Raw genomic sequence first — 24,357 nt, forward strand, 5'->3', positions numbered from 1 at the left:
AGTCCTTATTCATAGGACATGTTATCTTGTTCTGGACCACAAAGAGAAATCTAAGGATTTTCAATATGTTGATAAAAATACCATCACTTTTACATTTGTATATGGAAAATATAAATACATATTTATCCATGTTATTCATAAACACAGATACTGAGCTAAATAAATCTTCTATTAAAAGGAATACATTTTAAAAGTACCAAAAATAAAAAGAAAAGATACATTTCTAGTTATTCAAGTAGAGCAAAAACAAAAGGAAGACATACAATGTGTTTGCCCTAGGTCCAAATTGGCTCTCCACTACTTAGAATGTTGACTTTTCTTTTCTTTTCTTTTTTAAATTACACTTTAAGTTCTGAGATACATGTGCAGAACATGCAGTTTTGTTACATAGGTATACGCATTCCACGGTGGCTTGCTGCACCTATCAACCCGTCATCTACATTAGGTTATTTCTCCTAATTACAAAGTGAAGAATCTGTCTCAGATCTCACTAGATGTAGGAGGAGCATCTGGACGTGGCTCTGGGATGTGCCCTGGTCATGGCAGTAACACCAGCCCTGGCTGCAGCTCTGGCTCAGGCTCTCTCTGCCTCATCTTTCAAGGCCATTCTATATTTCATCCAGCCATGGAATTCAGGACCTCCAAGGGTCGACAGCAGGGCCTGAACTCTTCGGCACCCTGGTGTTCTGGGTGAGTGCTTCCTTGATTCCTTTTAAGGGATCTGGCATTTCTATCTAACAGATCTTGGGCCTTATCTCTCTCCTAACCTGAGCTTGCCCTCCTTAGGCCAAAGCTCTCAAGTTCCTGACAACTATGAAAACTAAATGAGAGGATGTTCAGCCTGACAGTTCTGCCTGGGACCCTCTAGGACTGAATGCAGGCAGGGGCTAGATTTTTTGTAATAACCAATATTCTGCAGTGTTTGTTTTACCAGTCCTGATTTATGTATGTCCTCATACAGGCTCTTGCCAGTGGGATTAAAGGCTTCCTGGAAAATGCCACATCTCTGCAAACTCTTGAATAGTGCCCTCTCTACAAACCTTTCAAAGAACAGGCCCTTGCCCTAGGACTGATGTAATATGGGAAATCTACAGCACAAGGCAAGGGGCCCAGGATAGGTGGTTGATTGTAAGAGAATAAAACAAATGTTGATCTCCTATTCTTGCCCAGGCAGATTTAGGATCTCATGTAACTTCTCTTTTGATATATTTAGTTTTTTTTTTTTTTTTTTTTTTTTGAGATGGAGTTTCACTCTTGTTACCCAGGCTGGAGTGCAATGGCGCGATCTCGGCTCACCGCAACCTACGCCTCCTGGGTTCAAGCAATTCTCCTGCCTCAGCCTCCCAAGTAGCTGGGACTACAGGCGTGCGCCACCATGCCCAGCTAATTTTTGTATTTTTAGTAGAGACGGGGTTACACCATGTTGACCAGGATGGTCTCGATCACTTGATCTCGTGATCCACCCGCCTCGGCCTCCAAAAGTGCTGGGATTATAGGCGTGAGCCACCGCACCCAGCCCCGATATATTCATTGTTTATAAGGAAGTGGCTGAGTCAGAGATGATTTTTTTGTACCCCTCATCTTTTGAATTTATTGGACATCACATATGTATGTAATTCTGTAATCAAAATATTATATTTTTTCCTTACTCAAACCTCCCATTTATTTTGATATTTTTATTGTTCTGGCTGTATATTACAGTCCAATACTTTGGCCACAGTCTTTCTTTTTATGGCTTATGATACATTTTGCAGTGATGAGAGGAAAAGTCAATTAAGAGACAAGGTCATCCTTAGTCTAAGAGGAGTGGCCCAGTGTGGGCTTTTGACTAACTCAGACCAGGATCCTAGTCCCAGTCCTGTCATTACTAGCAACGTGAACTTAGGCACATTACTAAATCCTATGAGCCTCAGGTTCTGCATCTACGAAATGCGTTTGGTAAGCCCTGTCTGGTAGAACTGGCAGGATGTGGGTAATGAATGGAAAGCACTTGGCACATTGATTGGAACGTATTGGATCTCTTCTGCTGACTGGTAGCTGAACTTTCAGACCAAAGATTTCCTCTCCCCTAGACCTTATATAAAAAAGTGATGAGCTGCCTCCCCTCACAGCCCTGCTCTGAGTCTTCTAAGGCTGATATCAAAGGGTAGGGCATGACACTTTGTTGTCCCATCTATTCAAGGCTATGTTGTCCCCTCAGTCTCCACTTAGATTCCCTGATTTCACTCCTGGCAGTGCCTGGGGATCCCTTTCTTCTTGACCTGGCGACATCTCTTCATAGTGATGCCCACACTTTCCTAAGATGCAACAAGAGACAGCAAGGGCTTCATCTGGCTACATATCTGCCAATGCTCTTACAAGAATGAAACCTGTGGCAGGCAGCTCAAGGCCCTATGATGGGTAGCTCCATGCAGGGTCCCAACACAGGGTCCTACATTTTTAACTTCTGGACAGGGCTAAGATTTCTTTTTCTGTTGATGTGAGACTACCACCCTAAGATCAAGACCCTCACTTCCCTTGTTACCCCTGAGTAGGACCTGATGGGTACCTCCACCTGACATTTCTGCTTGGGGTCTCTGAGGGCTGACAGTAGGGAGGATTCTGTGTGGCTCCTACTGATGTGGGGTCTGTGGTCCCATACTCTTCAGTGTCCTTATCCTTATTCCTGTCACACCCTGGGCAAATCCTCCCTGTCTTGACTTGAGGCCTATCTTCCCATATGAAGGAAATTGAAGACCAATTCCCTTTTACACCGTAAAAGGAAGTAAAAAAGTAAAATTTGCTTCATATTGCCATAACTGCTCATGTTCTCCCTGGGCTAAGAGTAGTGAAGAAATCTGTGTTTCTCCCACCGTTATGGGGTAGGTGTTCAACAACCTAGAAATCTCTCTGCTGACCTGAGGCTGCCCCCTTTGTTAATATTTTTCACCTCCGTGAGATTACCTGGGAAGAAGTGAGTATGATACATCATGTCACGTCCCGGTCTTAGGTCTGACAATAGGGACAAGGTTCTATGTGACTTTCTTCTTCTGGGAGGAGTCCCCTCATTGTCACTCAGTGTCATCATGTTGACTCCTGTTAAGGAGGCAATCTCCTCCTTCTACTGAATGGGGCCTCCCCTATTAGTCCAAGGACTTCATGTCCCTGAGACCACTCTCCCTCCTCAGCAAATGTGGGGTATCCTCAGCCTGAAAGAACTATGCTTATGGCCTTCCCAGGGCATAACTTTCTTTCTTTCTTTGAGATGAAGTCTTGCTCTGTTGCCCAGGCTGGAGTGCAGTGGTGCGATCTCAGCTCACTTAAAGCTTTGCCTCACAGGATCAAGCAATTCTTCCTGCTTTAGCCTCCCAAGTAGCTGGGGTTACAGGCGCCCGCCACCATGCCCAGCTAATTTTTGTATTTTTTTAGTAGACATAGGGTTTTCCCATGTTGGCCAGGCTGGTATTGAACTCCTGACCTCAAGTGATCCACCCACCTTGGCCTCCCAAAGTGCTGGGATTACAGGCCTGAGCCACTGTGCCTGGCCGGGCATAACTTTCTAAGGATATTTTTGTTCTCTGTTCAACTCTCTGGCAGTTGCCTCTTTCCTCATTTGAGATTTTTACCTTAACACCTATCACAGCCTGGGATTCGACTCTCTGCTTAATTGGGAGGCCAGAGTGTAAATCAAGTCTCTCATCTCCTCAAGAAGTCAAGGGCACTTGGGCCTGCCAGCTCTTCCCTGGGCCTCCTAGGGCCAATAGCAAAGGAATGACTAGAGGCAGCCCTGCCAGTTATGGCTTGAGTGGTCCCCATATCCACATGCCAGGCCTTCACTTAGACTCTGCATCCTTCCTGGGACTCCATTCCCTGCTGACCTGAGGCCATGGCATTCAGACCAAAGTCCTCACCTTGCTGGGACCTGAATTGGAAGTCAGCGTCCGCCAGGACAGCTCTGGACTTCACAAGACTAACGATTGGACACTGACTTCACAGGCCCCCTGGGTCCTTCCATCATCCTCATTTAGGCTTAGTACATTAATTCCTATAAGAGGCTGGGATTCCTTTCTCTAGTGACATAAGGATGCTGCCCTTAGGGCTCTTATGTCCCTTAGACACCTGAAGAATATGTGAGGGGATGCTCAGACTGACGGTTCAGTATAGGACTGTGTCTGAGAGCAGAAGGGAATGGTCTCTCTCTGTGATACCCCTGCCTGATGTTCCAGCATGTTGATCTCCCCAGCCTGCATCTTGGCTCTGTCTCTTGGATTAAATGCTTCCTGCGAAATGCCACATCTCTGCAAATTCTAGAACAATTTCCTCTCTGCAATGGGCCCCTGTCCTAGGAGTGGTGTGATATGGCAAAGCTGTAGCACAAAACAGAGGACCTAGGATCAGAGAGGGGCTGCCAGAGAAAAGACACATTGATATATTTCTTCTCTTTATCAGCCAGCCAGACATTCTCATATAATTTCTGTTCTGATAGATTTACTTTCTACAGGAAAGAGATTGTTCGGGATGATTTGGGGAGCCCCTGATCTTTTGAGGTCATCTAACACTGCAAATGTAGATAATCATGCTGTCACTGAATATTGTCTCTTTCACTTATTTATACCTCAGTGTTTTTGTTTTGTTTTTGTATTGTTGTTGCTGTGGCTATGTATTCCAATCTACTAGTTAGGCTAAAAGGTTATTCTTTTCATCACCTGAAACACATTCTGCAATAGTGAGAAGAAAACTAAAATATTTTTTCAAGGTGCCTCAGGCTGAGAGGGGTGGAACAGTGCGGGGTCTAGGGTAATTCAGATCAGGGGGCTGATCCTAACCCTCTCACTGCTGGCCCTGTAAACTTTAGCAAATTACCAAACTAAGTGAGCCTCATACTCTTTACTGTAAAGTGGGTTTGATAAGCTCCATCTCATAGGACTGGTGGAATATATATAATGTATGCAAATGTGCCTGTCTCGTATTGAGACATCAGGAAGTGGCAATTATTGCTATGATGGCTTTTTTATTTTTATTTTTGTACTTTAGGTTCTGGGGTACATGTGCAGATCACGTAGGATTGTTGCATAGGTACATACATGGCAAGATGGTTTGCTGCCTCTGTCCCCCTGTCACCTATATCTGGCATTTCTCCCCACGTTATCCCTCCCCAACCTCCCTACCCCCTGCTGTCCCTTCCTTAGGCTCCCCCCAACAGACCCCAGTGTGTGATGCTCCCATCCCTGTGTCCATGTGTTCTCATTGTTCAACACCCGCCTATGAGTGAGAACATGCGGTGTTTGATTTTCTGTTCTTGTGTCAGTTTGCTGAGAATGATGGTTTCCAGATTCACCCATGTCCCTACAAGGACATGAACTCATTTTTTATGGCTGCATTGTATTCCACTACAATGGTTTTGATCAGAGACATTACCAACAGATTTTTTTAAAAAAAATCCAGGATATCTCAGAGAATATGCAACAATCTAAGACTGAAAAATCACATTCAGCCAAAATGCTGCTTAGCGATGAAAACTATTCCTTTCATTACCTCTTTATCTTGTCTTTTATTTTTTATGAAGTATCTCAGCTTCTTCCATGAAGACAGCTTCTCCTAGAATCTACAATTGCACGGGCACAAGCTGCATCTTCTTTGACTAAACATTCTCAGTACAAGCATGAAGACTCCTAAAGAGCAGATGCTCAATCACTGTTTGGGTAAAGTAAAAGCCATAAACAAGAGAATTAACTAATTATGATTTAATTTCTCACACATTCTTGAATGACATAAACAAATCCAGGTATGTAACTTCTAAAACATATGTATCTTTATGTAAAGAAGGATTAGACGAAGTAAAGTAAACCAGGAATTGACCATCTTTACCCCTCTGGCTTCTGATCCCAACTATTTCACTATGGGGTCTTTAACATTTTCAAAGATATTTCTATTCCAATGCCACATTTTCTTATCCTGGATTATAAAAGTGATTAAAGGATTTCTATTAATAATTTGTTTCACTCAAAAAACAGAACACTTTCTACTATCCCTGAAAAACAGCAACAACAAGGTGATCTATATCATTTATTTATATTCTGAATCTAAATAAACCTTCTGTTGAAAGAAACACTAGAGGAAAAAGATTTTTAAAAAATCAACAAGTTATTCATGCATAACAAGAACACAGATTAACAGACCTTTTCAATTGCAAAGTAAATCATCTGCCTAAGACCACATTGGACGTGAGAACAGCAGGTAAACTTGGTTCTGGGAGAATGACTGGCCATGGCAATAGTTTAAGGCCTGGCTACAACTCTGGCTCAGACTCCAGCTTTCTCTTCATCTTTCAAAGCCTCTGCATAATGGAATGGGAGGGCACTGGGGGTGGTACCATTCACCTCGGCCAAAAACTCAAGGACTTTCATCTTGCTGGTTTCAGCACAGGCTCTTGGACCCCACAGGAATTGATAGCGTGGGGGATCACTGTTGGGCACCTGCTCGTACTCCAGATATCCTTCCTGCACCAGATCTTGGGTGATGAGCTTCCGGGGTTCCCCATAGATTAGGTGCTCCACTCCATCATAGACTCCCAACATATTCAGGAATTCCCAGATCTCTTCCTCAGTGGCAGAGTTGCCATATAAGAAGATCACTCCCAGGAGAGGCATCAGAAGCCCGCTCCTGGGAAAGCCCCAGTTACGGAGCAGACATTCTTCATTAGTGGGGTCTACCTTGTTGTCAAAGGTGTAAGTGTAGCCTCTGGGGTTGACTTTCTTCAGCTCAAGGCCAAAGACAAGATTCAGGCAGTCCAAGGCTTTCTCGAGGATCTCAGGGTAGTGCTCCCTGAACCTTTTGCCAACAATCTTGAGCATTTCTCCCTTTGTAACAGACTCTTTCAATTTAGACTTGTACACCAGAAAATGCACTAACAGCCCTGTCTTCTTGGTTAGAAGATCTTCGCTTGAGCTCTTAGTGGATGTTGAGGCCTGGGAAGAACTTGCTTTTTCCCTTCTTTGGCTCTTGGCACCTTTTTTAGATTTTGTGGGCAAAACACCTACAGCAGCAGCAGCAGTGGCAGTGGGGGGTGCTCTCTGAGGCTTCTGGGGAATGCCAGCAGAAGGCGAGCTTGAAGCAGCACCCTCAGAAAGAGAAGAGGAACAGCAAGAGGCCTCTTCTTCCTCTGCTTCAGTGACCTGAAGAACATTAAGACCTTGGGTCTCTTCTCGGGCCTTGAGGCGTTTCTCACGGGCACGGAGCTTACTTTTCTTACCACGAGGCATGATGGTTGGGTACACTAAGAAATGTGGGCAGGAAAATAGGTGGTTAGTATACCTGGCGATCAGGGAATGAGATCTGTGAGCACCTTCAGCAGGAAGGGACCACCTTGGCTTTATTGAAGGAAGCCTACCTTTGCAATTTTCCCTGAAGGTACTGTTCCAGAAAGCCACAGGGCTCGTGTTGCCCTGGTCAGCCTCTCCCCTAAGAGACCAGAGAAGAAGTATAGAACCTCTATAGTGAGTTTTAGGCTGCATTCTATCAGCCCTGCCTTGGGCTTACTATAGTGACAGGAGGTACTGGCAGTGGGACTTCCTGTCTTCTGGTGTTTTGGGTTTTATCAGTTCATTTTAGGATTATCATATTAATTCTGGGCAGGGCCTCAGCCACTCCCTTCTGCTATTCTAAATTTGATAACTCAAAGCTCCCTGGGACCTATGAGAAGGAACTGAAGGGGTGCCTCAATCCACTACCCTTACAAGTGACACTCAGTGCTGAGAGTTCAGTGGGGTCTTTGATGTCTTGGAGTCATTAGAGTCTTCAGCTCTCATTCAAGGTCCCTACCTTGGCTTCACGTACGGTTTGGCACCAACCCCCTTCTGCTGACTGGTGGCTACACCTTCAGACTAAGAATCTCACCTCTCTTAGATCTTACAGAAGAAAGGGAGGGAGGCCAGGCATGGTGGCTCACACTTGTAATCCCAGCACTTTGGGAGGCCAAGGCAGGCAGATCATGGGGGTCAGGAGTTCAAGACCAACCTGGCCAACACAGTGAAACTCAATCTCTACTAAAAATACAAAAATTAGCCAGGTGTGGTGGTGGGTGCCTGTAGTCCCAGCTACTTAGGGAGGCTGAGGCAAGAAAATCACTTGAACCAATGAGTCGGAGGTTGCAGTTAGCTGAGATCACGCCACTGCACTCCAGCAGTCTGGGTGACAGAATAGCACTCCGTCTCAAAAAAAAAGATGAGGACACTAAACCTGATGACCCTTTCCTGAGCTTTCTAGGGCTGAAAATAAAGGGTTGAACTGGATTCTTTGATATCTCCATTGTTAAGGGTTCGATGGTCCCTTGAATTCTCACTCAGATTCCTCAACTTGACCCCGGTAGGGGAGCTCTCCTTTTTACTGAACTGAGGCCTATGTCCTCATGGTAAGAGCCAACCTACCTGAGAACCCATAGGAGGAAGTGAGGAAAAGACCCAAATGCGGTCTTTTCAAAAGTAAAAGCTGTGGCAGTCAGATAACTGCCCTGTACTACATGGTCCTGCATACAGTCCCAACTCAGCCTCTAAATGTGACTCATGAGAGAGTCTAAGATTCTTCCCTGATATGGCTTGGATCTGTGTATCCTCACCAAATCTCATGCTGAATTGTAATGCTCAGTGTTGGAGGTGGGGCCTGGTGGGTGGTGACTGGATCGTGAGGGTAAGTTTCTCACGAATGGTTTAGCACCATTCCTCTTAATGGTGAGTTCTCATGAGATCTGGTCATTTAAAAGTGTGTAACACTTCTTCCTGTCTCTTGATCCTGCTCTGGCCATGTGACATGCTTGCTTCCCTTCACCTTCTGCCATGACTGTAAATTTCCTGAGCTCTGCTCCCAGAAGTTGAGCAGATGCCAGCATCATGTTTCCTGTATAGCTTTCAGAACTGTGAGCCAATTAAACCTTTTCCTTATCAATTACCCAGTCTTGGGTATTTATAGCAATGCCAGAATGAACTAATTAATACATTACTTTTGTTGACAAGTGATCACCACCCTCAGATCAAAACCCTCGTTTCCCTATTACCCTTGAGTGGGAACTGATGGGCACCTCTGCATGACATTTCTGCCTGGGGTCTCTCAGAGCTGACAGTACTGAGGATTGTGTGGCTCCCACTAATATGGGGTGGGAGCTCCCTGCAGTCAGAGTTCTTACCATGACATCTGGCACAACCTGGAAATCCTCCCTCTGCTGATCTAAGACTGCCCTCTTTAACGGGGTCCCTCACTTCTCTGAGATGTCCTGGGAAGAGTGAGTGCAACTCAACATGCCAACATGCTTGGGTCTCCCTAGTCTGACAACAAGGGTGGGGCTCTATGTGGCCCTTCTTTCTGGTTGGAGTCCCCTCCTCATCACTCAGTGTCACACCCTTGATTCCTGGTAGGGACTGGGTCTCTCTGTTGAATTAGACCTACCCCATTACACCAAGGCCCTCACCTTCCTGAGACCACCTCCAGAGGGAACGAGAGGGCATCTCAGGATGCCAGCTTTGCCCTGATGCTCCTATTGCTGACAGCAGATGTGGGTGCAGCCCTCAACTTCTTTAGTCCCTGGAGGGGAAGTCAGGTTGCTCTGCATTTGTTACCTTGGCCTGGGGCCATCAAAAGCCCAATTTCACCTCGGCCTGGGAACTGCTCAGCATGATTCCTCTTTTGGGTAGAGATTCACTTATTAATACTCAGAGTCCTCACCTTAACCCCAGTTAGGTTTTAGGTTTATGCCATATGAGCAGAAGTAGGGCTGTTCCCTAGGTTCAAGGCCCTCCCCTCCCTGAGACTTTCTAGGTACAGCTTTTCTGGGGCCTCCCAGAGCCATCTGCAAGGACAAGACTTAGTGAGGCCTTCTTTGTTAAGAGTAGGAGATGTTCTCTTCAATCCACATTTAAGCCCCTCAAATTGACTTCAGTTAGGGCCTACACCTACCCTATCTGCAGAATCAGGCCTATTCCCTAAGTCCAAGCCTCCTTCCCCGGCGACAGCCTCCCGCAACGCCCAACTTTCCAGATGGAACTCTGCCGGACGGCTTTACCAGAGCCTCCCAGGACCAAATACAGAAGCGGAACTTGGTGGGACCCTGTTTTTTATGGGTAGGGGTGGTGTCTTCAATTTATACTCAGGGTCCTCACCTTGACTCCCGACCAGACCTGAAGAATTCACCCTCGGCAGACCAGAAGTTGCACCCCTTATACTCGCTCGGGTTCTCGCCTTCAAAGCGGAAGTAAGGATGAGCCGTATCTGGCAGGCCAGGGCCTCTGGGGGCTGACAGAAGGGACAGGACGCTACGGGGGCTGACTGACAGAAGGGACAGGACGCTACGGGGGCTGACTGACAGAAGGGACAGGACGCTACGGGGGCTGACTGACAGAAGGGACAGGACGCTACGGGGGCTGACTGACAGAAGGGACAGGACGCTACGGGGGCTGACTGACAGAAGGGACAGGACGCTACGGGGGCTGACTGACAGAAGGGACAGGACGCTACGGGGGCTGACTGACAGAAGGGACAGGACGCTACGGGGGCTGACTGACAGAAGGGACAGGACGCTACGGGGGCTGACTGACAGAAGGGACAGGACGCTACGGGGGCTGACTGACAGAAGGGACAGGACGCTACGGGGGCTGACTGACAGAAGGGACAGGACGCTACGGGGGCTGACTGACAGAAGGGACAGGACGCTACGGGGGCTGACTGACAGAAGGGACAGGACGCTACGGGGGCTGACTGACAGAAGGGACAGGACGCTACGGGGGCTGACTGACAGAAGGGACAGGACGCTACGGGGGCTGACTGACAGAAGGGACAGGACGCTACGGGGGCTGACTGACAGAAGGGACACGACGCTACGGGGGCTGACAGAAGGGACAGGACGTTACGGAAGGGAAGTAACCGTTCTAGCTTCGCTGGTCCCTATGTCCCCACTAGAGTCTTCACCTTAGTATCTAGCAGCCTGGGACGACTCCTCCAGCTGACTCAAATCCGCCAGCGAGACGCTCGCTCCTCCCTTCAAAGCGGAAGTCAGGATGAGCCACATCCGCTTGCGTACCCCCTTCAAAGCGGAAGTCAGGATGAGCCACATCCGCTTGCGTACCCCTTCAAAGCAAAAGTCAGGATGAGCCACATCCACTCGGGCCCTCCCTTCAAAGCAGAAGTCAGGATGAGCCACATCCGGCAGCCCGGAACCTCTGAGAGGTGATGGCAGGGGCAGGACGCTGTGGCACATCACTGTTCTATCATCACTGGTCCCTACCGCCCCACTAGGGTACTCACCTTAGTATCAAGCAGCCTGGGACCACTCCCGCCTGCTGACCCAAATCTGCCAGCCTCCAAACAATACCCCCATCTCCCTCAGGCCCACGGTGGAAATCTGAGCATGCCATACAGGCCACCCCTGCCTGGGCCTCACAGGCCTGACAGCAGCGGCAGGGCTCTGTGAATGTGCCTCTTTTGGGGAGAGGTCTTCTCATCCACAGTCAGAATCCTCACCATGATTACTGTGAAAGCCAAGACTCTCTCTCTGCACAGCTGGGGTCACCCTCTAAAGACAAGTGCCCTTCCTTCCCCGAGACTATGCAGATGGAATGAGGAGGACTCAGAGATAGTTATTCTGGGGCCTCTCAGCAGTGCTAAGAATGGTGAGGGGCTCTATTTGCCCCCTTCTGCTGGTGTTGTGGTGGGGGGGGTCCCCTTATAACACTTAGGATCCTCACCTTGACTCCTGTTAGGGCCTGGGTTTTGTCTCTAGTCCAAGGTCTTCACCTCTGTGAAACACACCAGGCATATTGATGGGATTTCTCCACCTCATAATTCTCTTCTGGGCATCCCAAGGGTGACAGCATTGGGGGAATTTGTAGGCTCCTCTGTTCTGGGGTGGTGGTTTTCAAAGTGCCCCTATGAACTGTATAAAATTAAGGAAAAAGGAAGGGAGATAAATGAAGATAAACCAAGCTTGCAGAACATTCAGCATTAATCATGAAGTCAGCTCGCTCTCTAACCTGCTTCCTCATAGTTGTTTGGTGTCTATTATCCCAGAATCATGTAGATCTTTTTACTAGATTATACTTCCCCTTAATTGTTCTATAGATAACAATTTGAACATAGTGAAACATTTTTTTTTCGTTGAGATATTCCTTTATGTCCTGCATACTGATGAATCTAATGACTCAGCTGTTTTGAAGGACCCCACTGATTCCAGCTGCTCTAAAGGACCCTACTGACATTAGCTGGTCCAAAGGACCCCATAAGGAGTTGACTCACTAAAAAAAATGCAGTTTCCACATTGCGATGATTTCATCCCCTTTACCCCAGCAAATCAACAACCTAAATTCCCCAGCCCCTCACCCTCCATGATCTCCTTGCAAATCCCAGCCCAGAACTCCCTGGGGAGATGAATTTGAGAGTCTCTGCTCATCTCACTTGGCAACCAGCGATCATTAAACTCTTTCTCTGCTGAAAACTCTGCTGTTTTATTATAGTGGGTCTGTTTTATTATAGTGGGTCTGTTAATGTGCAGCTGGCACACATACCTGTTGGTCCTCTAACAGTTCTCTTATTCCTTTTCAGGGTCCTCACCATGACACCTGACCAGTCTTGGGGCACTCCATCCTCTACTAATCTGAGGCTCCTCCTGTCAGATCAAGGTACTCATCTTCTGGGGACCTCTGAACTGAAAGTTGTGGTGAACTACTTTTAGCTAGGGCTGTTCTGGACCTTGAAGGGCTGACAGCCTGAGCTGGACTTTGTGGGACCCCATGGTACTGGCTGGGTCCTTCCATCATCTTGATTCAGGGTCCTCACATTCATATCTATCAGAGACTGAATTCCATCTTCTGACATAAAGTTGACCTTCTTAGGCCATGTCCATGAGAGGTCTGAAGATTAAATGAGGGGATGCTCAGCCTCACAGTTCTGTCTCGAGCTTTCTAGGTCTGAGAGCAGATGTGAGCCATTGTGTGCATAACCTCATATATTCTGGGATATTGGTTTCCCATGTCCTCTGAACTTGGGATCATCTTGGATTAAAGGCTTTCTGGGAAATGCCACATCCCTGCAAACATGACCAGTTTTTCTACTGCAAACCTTGCAGAGAAGGAGCTGTGTTCCAGGAGTGATGTGAGATGGGGAATCTGAAGCACAAGGCAGAAGCCCCAGGACAGGTAGTGTTCTGTCAGAGAAAAAACATACTGATCTTTTCCATCTTACCAGACTTAGATTCTCATGTAAATTCTCTTGTGACAGATTTATTTTCTACAGGGAAGGGACTGTCCAGGATGATTTTAGGAGCTTCTGATATTTTGAGATTACTTGATATTGCATGTGTTGATGAACATATTGACACCAGCTACTATTTTTCTTTTCTTTATTTATGCCTCTCATTTATTTTGACATTCGTATTGGTCTGGCAATGTATTTGACTCAGTAGTATGGGCACAAACTCCTTCTTTTTATTGCCTGAGATACATTTTTCAAATAAAGAGAAACAAAATGAATGAAACAACACAAGGCTGGCCTCAGAGTGGGAAGACTGGAACAGTGTGGGATCTAGATTAATCCAGACTGGGGGTCTGGTTTCTGCCCTGTCACTTACCAGCTATGTGAACTCAGGCACATTACTAAACTCTGTGAGCCTCAGGCTCTGCATCTGTGAAATAGGTTTGATAAACCCTTCCTTGTGGAATTAGTGAAATGTGGTTTATGTATGTAAAGCACCTGGTACAGTACTTGGCCAGTATTGAGATTTCAGCATGGCAGTTTTTACCTATGATTAACTTGAACTTTGATGGTACCACCTACCCCGCTGGGATTGCTTTTTCTTAATCCAACAGATGTCAAATAATATGCAGCATTCTCAAACAAAGAAAACCCAATGAGCCAAAATGCAGATTAGCAAGAAAAATTAAATAATATTTCCCCTTAAATGATGAATTATCGAATGTGAGGTAGACTTCTCCAGTTAGGTGCAACGCAATGCTCCTAACATTTGTGTCAAGGACTAACAACTTTCTTCCCTCCCAGTGTCACTTCCATCTAAATCCCCTTGTTTTCATTAATTTAATAAGCACCAAAAACCTAGAACTTGCTGGAGTTTGCCAAATTATGTACATGATAGCCTAATTTGAATGCTCCTTTTAATGGAATTAACTCTAACTCGCCCAGCTCAGTACAGAGCACTCAGCGGCTTCTTATCAGTTCATCTTAAGAGAGTATCACCCGTATTTCTCAGAAGCTCACTGGATATAATGTATATAAAGCAGCTAGTTTCTGCACTGTATTCATCTGCACTGAGATAAGAGCACGGGATACTTTCCAATCCTGCCTCTAGTGGAGCTTCTCTCCAGTTTTCTCCAAATACCAAAGTTAAGAACACTTTGCCATTACAGGCTTAGTCTCTCAACTCTGAAGCTCACTATTTGAGGGTCTTGCCCTGCTCCCCACTCCCACAGCCTCCTCCAACCCAGCATGCAGCCTCACTTAAAATTACCTCCCAGTGAGAGACCTGCAGCTTCCCAAGGCCCTAACTTTCTTTTTCTCAGAGCATTTACACTTCACACACTCATCTGGAACCCTTCCCTCTTTCGTTTTTGTTTTTTTTTGTTTTTGTTTTTTTTTTTTTGAGACGGAGTTTCGCTCTTGATACCCAGGCTGGAGTGCAATGGCGCGATCTCGGCTCACCGCAACCTCCGCCTCCTGGGTTCAGGCAATTCTCCTGCCTCAGCCTCCTGAGTAGCTGGGATTACAGGCACGCGCCACCATGCCCAGCTAATTTTTTGTATTAGTAGAGACGGGGTTTCACCATGTTGACCAGGATGGTCTCGATCTCTTGACCTCGTGATCCACCCGCCTCGGCCTCCCAAAGTGCTGGGATTACAGGCGTGAGCCACTGCACCCGGCCCCCTTCCCTCTTTCTTACCTGCCTCCCTCCTTTTTAACCTTGTCCTTTGGGTCTGAGAGATACTTTCACCATGTATTTGTATGATAGTTGCAACTAACGACTAAACTTCTTTGGACAATGGGTAAAACTTTCTTTCTTATTTCTTATCATCTCCAATACTAATACAGAGTCTTCCAAAGAGCAGAGAATTGATTAATATTTAGGGAATAAAAGAGCCAATGAACAAGGGGACTAAATGAGTGCAATTTCATTTGTCTTACATTTTTGAAAAAGCCAAACAAATCTAGCTATATATCTCTTAATTTTATAAAAAGAAAGACTAAGAGGAATAAGGCAAATCAAGAATTGAACACATCTCACCTTTTTATTTTTTTCTCTATTTCATGATTTTAACTTTTTGAATGTGGAGTTATTTCACATTTTCAAGAAAATATCTTTTCTGATGCTGTGTTATTTTGTGTGGATCACGGGGGAAAAAATCAAGGATTTTCACATTTTGTTTTTTTATTAAAAACTCTCATCTTTTAATTTTTTTATTTTACTTTAAATTCTTGGATACATGTGCAGAACATGCAGGTTTGTTACATAGGTCTACATGTGCCATGGTGGTTTGCTGTACCTATCAACCCATCATCTAGGTTTTAAGCCCTGCAAGCGTTAGGTAATTGTCCTAATGCTCTCCCTCCCCTTGCCCCCCACCCCCAACAGTCCCCGGTGTGTGATGTTCCTCTCCCTGTGTCCATGTGTTCTCATTGTTCAACTCCCACTTGTGAGTGAGAACACACGGTGCCAAAACTCTCATTCTTGAAACTGATAAACAACAATAAATGTGTGGCCTGTGCTATTCAAAATTTTAGATTCATATACTAAATACATCATCTATTATAAAGAACAACATTTGAAGAATACCAATATATAAACAAATCTACAAGTTACCCGTAAGAGCAAGAAGACAAAGAAGATATTCATTCTGTATGCTGTTTCCTTATCCTGTCCCTCTACTACTGAGAACACTCATTGCTCACTTCAAACACAAAGTGAAAAATTTGCTTCAGTCTTTACTAGGCATGGGAGAAGCTGCTGAACATAGCCCTGGAATGTTCCTTGGCTGTGGCAGTAGTGCCAGCCCTGGCTTCAACTCTGGCTTGAACCTTTGTCTTCTTCTCTCAAAGCTTCTTCATACCTGGATGGCAAGGCACTGGGATGATATTCTAAATCAATGAAAATGACTGAGGCATGTCTCAATAATTTAAGGAGGTTTATTTGCCAAAGGATGCATGCCCAGGAGACAGATCTATATGTCTTTCTCCAAAAAAGAATTTTAGGGCTTCAGTATTTAAAGAGGAAAAGGTGGGGGATATTGGGGAAGAGGAAGAAATATTTTAAAAATGCGTTGGTAGATAAGAGACAAAAAAAAGGTGGCATCCTTTTGAGTCTTGGATCAACATTTCACTGAATACACAATTTTCATGTGAGAGGGTGCGTAGAGGAAATAGTCACTTATGCCTTCATCTGGCTCAGTGAATCTTCATTTTTACATAAGATAACATAAAACATAGGGCAAAGGAAGCAATCAGATATGCATTTGTCTCAGGTTAGTAGAGGGATGACTTTGAGTTCTATCCTTTGTCCCACACCTATGAAGATAAGCTACGTATTTACATTGCCAGGGTGAAATTCAACAGAGCTGTTTTAGGGTAAAAATCTTAAGTCTTAGGGCCCACAAGGGATATCCCTGTGGCCAAATTGTGAGGGAAGTATGTAGCTTTTTATCTTTCTAGTTATTTTATTTAGGAACAAAATGGAAAGCAGGTTTGCTTGACCCAGTTCCCAGCCTTTCCCTTTGGCTTAGTGAGTTTGGGGTCCCAAGATTTATTTTCCTTTCACAGTATCATTAACCTTGGCTCAAAATTTCTATGACTCTCATCTTTCTAGTTTCAGGGTGGCTCTCAGACCCCCATAGGAATTCATAGTGGGAAGAAACACTACTGGGCATCTGCTGGCAGTCCAAGTATCTTTCATGCATCAAATCTCTGGTGATGAACTTCCTGGGATCCCCAAAGATGAAGTACTTCTTCACATAATGTATACCCTTTATTTTCATGTCTTCCCAGATTATGTCCATGTTGATTCAATTGTAAATATCAGGCTTAGAACAGTCAGCAGGAGGCTGGTCTTGGACATGCTCTTTTTATAACTCAACCTCTCGTCATAGGTGAGGTCCAGTTTTCTAACAAGGGCGTAAGAATAGCCTACTTCTTTTACCTCAACCCCCAAAACAGGCTGCATACACTCAGAGGGTCTCCTGAGTGTAAGGCTGGTTGCCTTGTCGGGAGCTCGGATGCACACCCGCCCCGCTTCTTTTTCAAAAGCCCGGACAAGCCCGGACGAGCTCGGGCAAGCTCAGACATGCTCAGGCATGCTCCCTTCTCCCATGCTTGCACAGCCTGATCTTCCCTTAAAGAGCCCAGTATGCAAACAAGGTGCTGCAACCCTAGCCTGTTAACAACCAATAGCAGTTGAGCCTTAACAACCAATAGCAGTTGAGTCTTAACAACCAATAGCAGCTGAGTCTTAACAACCAATAACAAGCCAAGTCCTAGGTCAAGGCTTGTAACTTACCCAACAGCAGTCTTGCTCTCCCATAACCAATCGAGCTGTTTCACTCCCTATAAAACCCCACGTCTGAGAGAAGTCCGTACGACTTCTCCGGTCCCTCCTGTCGGACTGCAGAACCTCACCCGGGAGCCTGAATAAACCCTTCACATTGGATTATTTTCGTGCTGGCCTCACTTTCTTCGTTTTATCCTTGGCGAGAACAGACTGAGGATCTCAGGAAGTGCTCCTTGTACTCTTTTATGGGATTTTTTAGTATGTCTGCTTTTGTGACAGGTTTTTTCATTTGATAACTGAGCACCACGGAAATAATCAGAAAAACCACGTTCTAGTATAGAGGGTGCCTGGGAAAATTCTCAGTGTTTGGCAAAGCCAACAGGATTCTCTTACTTTCCTCCTCTTCTTGACTTCTGAGTCCTCATCTGATACCCTTGATAAGGTTGGACACTTTTGTCTTTGGATCACCTTGTGGGCCTGGAGACATTGCTCACATATACAACGCTGATACTTGTGGCATGGATGCATGCTGTCTCTTGGTGGTATGGTAGGCAGGCATGCCAGTAGGAAGTACGACAACATGGGATCACAACCTAAGGAAGAGAAGGAAGATGTGGGTGGCTTCAGCTGATAAACTCAACATTGTTGGCTCTGACAAAGGCCACTTACACCAGGCTTTTCCTAAGGACAGTGTGCTAGGGCCTCACATGTCTCCTGTCCTGTCCTGTAAGCACTTGAAGAAGGAATAGAGAAGACTCTTTACAGTACAGCCAGATAGCCACCTACCCAGGGCTATATTATGGTGAGTGATCCCCTCAGTCCTCACTTAGGGTCTTCACTGTGCCTCTGGGTAGGTCTCAGGATGCTCCCTCTTCTGACTTGAGGTTATCTCACCTCAGATCCCGGCCATCACTTCTCTGAGACCCCCTAGGAGGAAGTGAAATGATATCTCATATAACCACTTCTATCTGGGTCCCAACAGAGTTTGTAATAGGATCATGACTCTGTAGGGCATCCTCTGTTCTGGGGTGGGTGGTCCCCTCACCCGTCATTGTGAGTCTTACCTTGACTCCTGTAAAAGTCTGAAATGTATCCTTTTGCTGAACTGGGATCCTTCACACAGGGGACCTTACCTCCTTGAATTCCCTGAGGAGAAAATAATACAGGACAAATAAATTCAGGACCTGTTTTCTATATGCAAGGTGCCTGGCAAACCTACCTGAGAGATCTTAGCTTGAAACTCTGCTTGAGTCAGGCACAGTGGCTCCACCTGTAATCCCATCACTTTGGGAGGCCGAGGGGCATGGATCACCTGAGGTGTGGAGTTCAAGACCAGCCTGGCCAACATGGTGAAACCCCATCTCTACTAAAAATACAGAAAATTAGCTGGCGTGGTGGCAGGTGCCTGTAATCCCAGCTACTCGGGAGGCTGAGGCAGCAGAACCTCTCAAACCCAGGAAGCAGAGGTTGCAATGAGCGGAGGTTGAGTCATTACACTCCAGCCTGGGCAACAAGAGCAAAACTAAGTCTAAAAAAAAGGGAAACAAACCCTGCTTAGGCCTTCCAGGTGTCATAGCAGGGACTGAGGTCTCTCTCTTCTGTAGTTATATTATTCCAGGTTAATACAGAAGGCTCAAACACATCAAGAAATCATGGTACTCTGAGACAAGCAAGCTTGAAGATCTGACAGGGGATGGGGGAAGGAGTGATGACAATGAATATCTCTGGCTAAGACATTGTTCCTGGGAATCAAATATACCCCCCAATCAGTGCTAGAATAGTTTTTACATCAGCATTTCCAAAAATATGTCACTTGTAGAATAATATTAGGCACTAATAAAAAATGTGAAATCATTTTAGAGTCAGCTGCCTTAAACAAAGTTGAATAGATTTTAGTTTCTGATTTTGTTTTGACTGCAAGGCTTCCCGGGACCCTCAATATGCCAATATGGACTGGAAAACTCCAAAAATGTTGATATGATAGGATGAGTTTTCTAAACCTATTTAACCATGGAAACCATGCCCCACCCCATGCCTACCTTTTTTTTCACATTAGCTCTTAAGGCTTCAAAAGAGAACATTTTGTGGATGGTCCTGGCAAATCCTCAGCTTATGTTTTTCTGAATGTTTTCAGCAAAAGTGTGGTGGCCCTTAGAGGAAACCAGAATACAGAACAGGGGCATTTTCAGAACCAAATGCTTGCTTTACTGCCTATAAAAATGATATCCAAAGTGCAACAACATCTCCTTAATAAGAGACATGAAATATTGTCTTTTTAGGTGCTTTTCTAAAAATTCACTTTAGAATCAACAGGGTTCAACCACATTCAAGCCTTGAATGAAATGCCTGATCATTGAGAGACACAGTCAAAGGGTCATATTAAATATATGTCACCCTAGATTTCCCTCAAAAATGATACTGTATTTGGGCTACTGAAAGAAAATTAGATTTGTATCTTCTCAGCCCCCAAGCCTCCAAGCAGGTAAATAGACTTGTACTAGCCAAACTATGGGGGATCCAATAAAAGAAGGGTATGTGTGTGGGCAGGTTTTCAGCCCTAAAGGAGAATGAGAATCTTTGAAAACCACACAGTTTTTCCATAGTGGAAACTGCCTTTCCATAGTGGAAACTGCCTTTCCATAGTGGAAGAGGCAAGGGACTGTGTTAATGTGGAGGCTACTCAAGTGACTGCAATTCATCCAAGTGTTACAGGATACTGTGTGTTTCAAAAGACCTAGTTCTGGGCCCTCTGGATATTGGGACTGAAGTGATTGATATTCTTTCTGCTTTTCTTCTAATGGTTAGTTCAGAAACTGGAGCAGGCCATGTTTCTGCAGAGGTCACACGTCGTAGATCTATCTGGTACATACAAAGTCAGGGAATGGAGACAGGGACTCCCAGCAATGACCCAAAGACGCCTGTAGAAGCCCAGAGGGAGAGAGTTCAAAATACATCCATTTCTCTCTTTATAGTTCAAATAAATTTGAAAATGAAAGCAATTTACAAAGCAAAACTATGACACAAACTGAGCTTTTATCTTGTAGTTTGAACTTAATTAAAAGTGTGTTTATCTGGTCAAGTTACTTTCTTAAATGCTGTATTTTAAGGCATTATAAAGTACAAGGAAAATGAGGTGATGACTCAAGACAGCTGACATTTAAAACAGCAGCATATGAGTAACATGTTTAAAGCTATATTTATTGTGTCTCCTTGGTAAATTTAGTATTCGTTAGTGTCTACATCTCCCAGTGGAACAAAACTCATGAATGTCATTAATCTATTGTTTTAGTCATGTTCTACCTAATTAATAAAAATATTAAATATAACAATTTCTGAAACCTGTGCCTCTGGCATATATTTTGTCAATGCGTCTTCAATGGGTTTTTAATATTTTAATATTTCCCTCTATGATATTTGGATATGTGTACAGTTTTAAAATATTATAAAATTATTCATCAGAGAATTGGAGCAGGGCTTTGTGACATTTCTAGAAGTCTTTTCAGTTGAAATCTTATAGTAGCCAGTGGTAGTGGGAGAAAGTTCGAGTTTTATGATTGTATGTAACCACGTACCATTCTTTCATTACAGAGCAAGAAACCCAGAACATAATAAAAACATCTCACTCAATGTTTAAGCAGATTTTTATTTTTCAAAGTGACAGTTTTGTTTACAGAATCATTCTTATGTTTCTTTCAACTGGTATTTCTATTTTATTGTTTAAAATGATCATTGAAGAGAGGTGGGAAAATAGGAAAAACACAACCAAAACCAACAAAAACAACAGTGTAATCCCCACCACTCAGAGACATCCGTTGCTATCAAATTGTTATTTTTTGTTGTTATTAGGCAATTTTGGAAGACTGAAAAAAAAACCCTCAGCTTGATGTACACAAATCATCTAGTGAACAATGACAGAATCCTAACACCTAGTTAGTTCTTTTCAGTTTGCAGGTGGGTAAAGAAACTCAGCCCCAAGAAAAGAATGCTGCTTTTAAAATTCTGCCTTCCTACTTTTCTTCATCCAATGAATATACACTGCTTTGATTACAGTAGGTCTTTGCTTAAGCTGTTGATAATGATTTTTCTTTTAAGAAAAAACCCTAGGGAGAAAGTAGCCAAAAAATTACATGAAATATTCAAAGACCAAGAATAAAGGAAACAAAAGTCCACCATCAGAATTTGAACTTCAGTCTTCGTCGGTGATTGACTGAGATCATCTAATGTAAGATGAAATTTGTCTCCAAACTTTAATATCTGTTAAACACACAATGGCCAGGTGGCCTACATATGTTATATATTTATTTAATATGTTGGATTTGATGTGACATTTCCAACTGAAAGCAAAAGGTCTAAATCTAGTGTTGTGATCTAGAGAGATGGACGCTTAAACTGTGGATTATACCAAATGTTTACTGAAGTCTAAGGCTTCTCTGGCTCTGAGTTCCTGATTGTCGTAAGCTCTCTGAAAAACAAAATGTAGTCCAAACTAAGAGAAACAAAAACACTCTTTCTTTAATGATAAGAACCATTGAGTATGCAAAATCCAGACCAATATCAAATGGTCAACAAGAGGCACAGAATATATTAAAATGCATGTTAATAAATAGGTATTGAAATTAAAGGAGTTTTGTTTTACAGTGTGATACAAAAATCTTTGTTAGGTTCAGGGCCCATTCCCATGTTGGGAGTATGCAATCATGCTCCAGAAAGAGTCACGCAAATGATGGAGGGAAAATATCTAGTAGTATGTGTGTTGGAGGAAGCGGGGTGGGAAATGGGAGAATTGGAAATGGACAAAACAGCAGGGAGCTGGAAAAGTGGTGGGTTCTTTTCCGTCTCTCAGCAATGGATAACAGGGCTTGTGAGTTCTTAAAAAGCAGCAGGTTCTACCCACTCTGGTAATAAAAATCACTTCAGAAGTTTATCAGGAATACAGATTTCCAGGCCCATTTCAACCCCTGAATCAAGAGAAGCCTTAAAATCTAGATTTTTAAAAAGAAGCCTCAGGTGATTCTGATAAGAAGCCAAATTTGGAGCTATGCTGTTACCCATAAAGATGCCTTGTTAGCACTTCATTAAGAAGTGTTAAACGCTTGGAAACTAAGCTTTCCCCAGAAGATAAAAAAGTGTTTTCTGACTAAATTCAAACATGCTAATAAAAAGTCCATAGATATCCTGACACTGTTATTAACGTTTTTGGTGATCATTTTCAACTGCAGAGCTTTTCTTCAGTAACGACCATTTTTAGCTGGCTATGGACATTTATTAAAATACAGGTCTCAAACTGTCCAAATAGTGTCAGGGTGAATAAAATAAGACTGGCTTAAAATGTTAGTTGAAACCTTGCTAAGGCATTATTAATATTTAGAATTTTTTGATAGGTCAGAGTAAAAACAAGTTTTAGGTCACATATAACACTCTTTATTGACTCATTTCGTAAGACATCTCTATATTTACTAACCTCATTCCACTTTTATACTTATAACTAAGTTTCTTTATAGCTTTAATTGCAGTTTAAAGCAGTGCATACAGGTTATGTGTAAAAGTTACATTTTAAGTTGTTACTTAATCATTCAATACATATTTTTCACCTCTTTTCAAATAAATTTCCAAGAGAAGGAGCACAGACTTTTAGTTCCCTAATATCCAGAACATTCAAAATAGTATTTTAAATGTGGAAGACCCTCAATAATGATTTACTCATTGAATTTTTAAAAACATTGAATTTTCTTAATTAAGAAAAGTATATACAGGTATACCCATGCTGTTCAACACAGTAGCTACTAGACACGTCTGTCTGTTCAAATTAAATGAGGGCCAGCACGCTGGCTTATGCCTGTATTCCCAGCACTTTCAGAGGCCGAGGTGGGCAGATTGCCTGAACTCAGGAGTTTCAGATCAGCCTGGGCAACATGGTAAAACCCTGTCTCTACTAAAATACAAACAATTAGCTGGGCATGGTGATGTGCACCTGTAATCCCAGCTACTTGGGAGGTTGAGGCAGTAGAATCGCTAGAACCTGGGAGGCAGAGGTTGCACTGAGCAGAAGTTGTGCCACTTGCACTCCAGCCTGGGCAACAGAGCAAGATTCTGTCTCCAAATAAATGAATCAAATTTAAATAAAATTAAAAATTCAATTATTTAGTTGTACCACACACATTAGAAGTGTTCAATAGTCATATATGGCTCTTGTATTGCACAGCACAGATATAGAAAATGTCCATTAGTGCAGAAAATTCTATCTATGCACATCATCCCTCCCTCCCTCTGTCCCTACCTTCCCTTTCCTCCCTCCCTCCCTCCCTTCCCTTCCCTCCCTCCTTCCTTCCTTCTTTCCTTCCTCCTTCCTTCTTTCTTTCTTTCCTTCCTCCAATTATTTACCATTCTTTTAATAAGATATATTGGATTCCTTCTGATGAGCCTGACTATGTTATAGTTATACTGGTGTATAAAAAGTCCAAAACCTAAAATACAAAAAAAAAAAAAAAAAAAGCATAATTATCTTGGCCTTTAAGGAGCTGATATTCTGGGTAACAAGTTATTTAGTGTGTACATATCACAATGACACAATGACTGCATAGTGTATTTTAATAAAAAATCTTATATTAATTAAATGCTTTGACTATATGGGCAATTTACAAATGTTAACTACACTAATGTTTTCTATAAACTATGATATAAATCTCCATTTTATAAATGAGAATACTAAGGTACAGAAAAGTTCTGACTTATCAGTACCTAGGCCATGCTGCCACACTGACTGATAAATATATGACTACCACTCATATATATGTCACCTAGAAAGGTGCCCCAGAATGTGGAGCACATGTAAAGGATTTTGTTTGTTTCTTTTT

General features: G+C 43.7%; 1 protein-coding gene across 1 annotated transcript; it reads right to left on the reverse strand.

Moving 5' to 3' along the window:
• Positions 1–6,281: 6,281 nt before the first annotated feature.
• On the reverse strand, positions 6,282–7,241 carry MAGEB2 (MAGE family member B2). Its single transcript, XM_012448914.1, has one exon. The coding sequence runs from the start codon at positions 7,239–7,241 to the stop codon at positions 6,282–6,284; it is 960 nt and encodes a 319-aa protein (XP_012304337.1).
• Between the last annotated feature and the right edge of the window lie 17,116 nt (positions 7,242–24,357).

The sequence above is a fragment of the Aotus nancymaae genome, unplaced genomic scaffold (assembly GCF_030222135.1).
Source record: "Aotus nancymaae isolate 86718 unplaced genomic scaffold, 86718_ANA_hifiasm-v0.15.2.pri h1tg000058l, whole genome shotgun sequence".
NCBI classification, from domain to species: Eukaryota; Metazoa; Chordata; class Mammalia; order Primates; family Aotidae; genus Aotus; species Aotus nancymaae.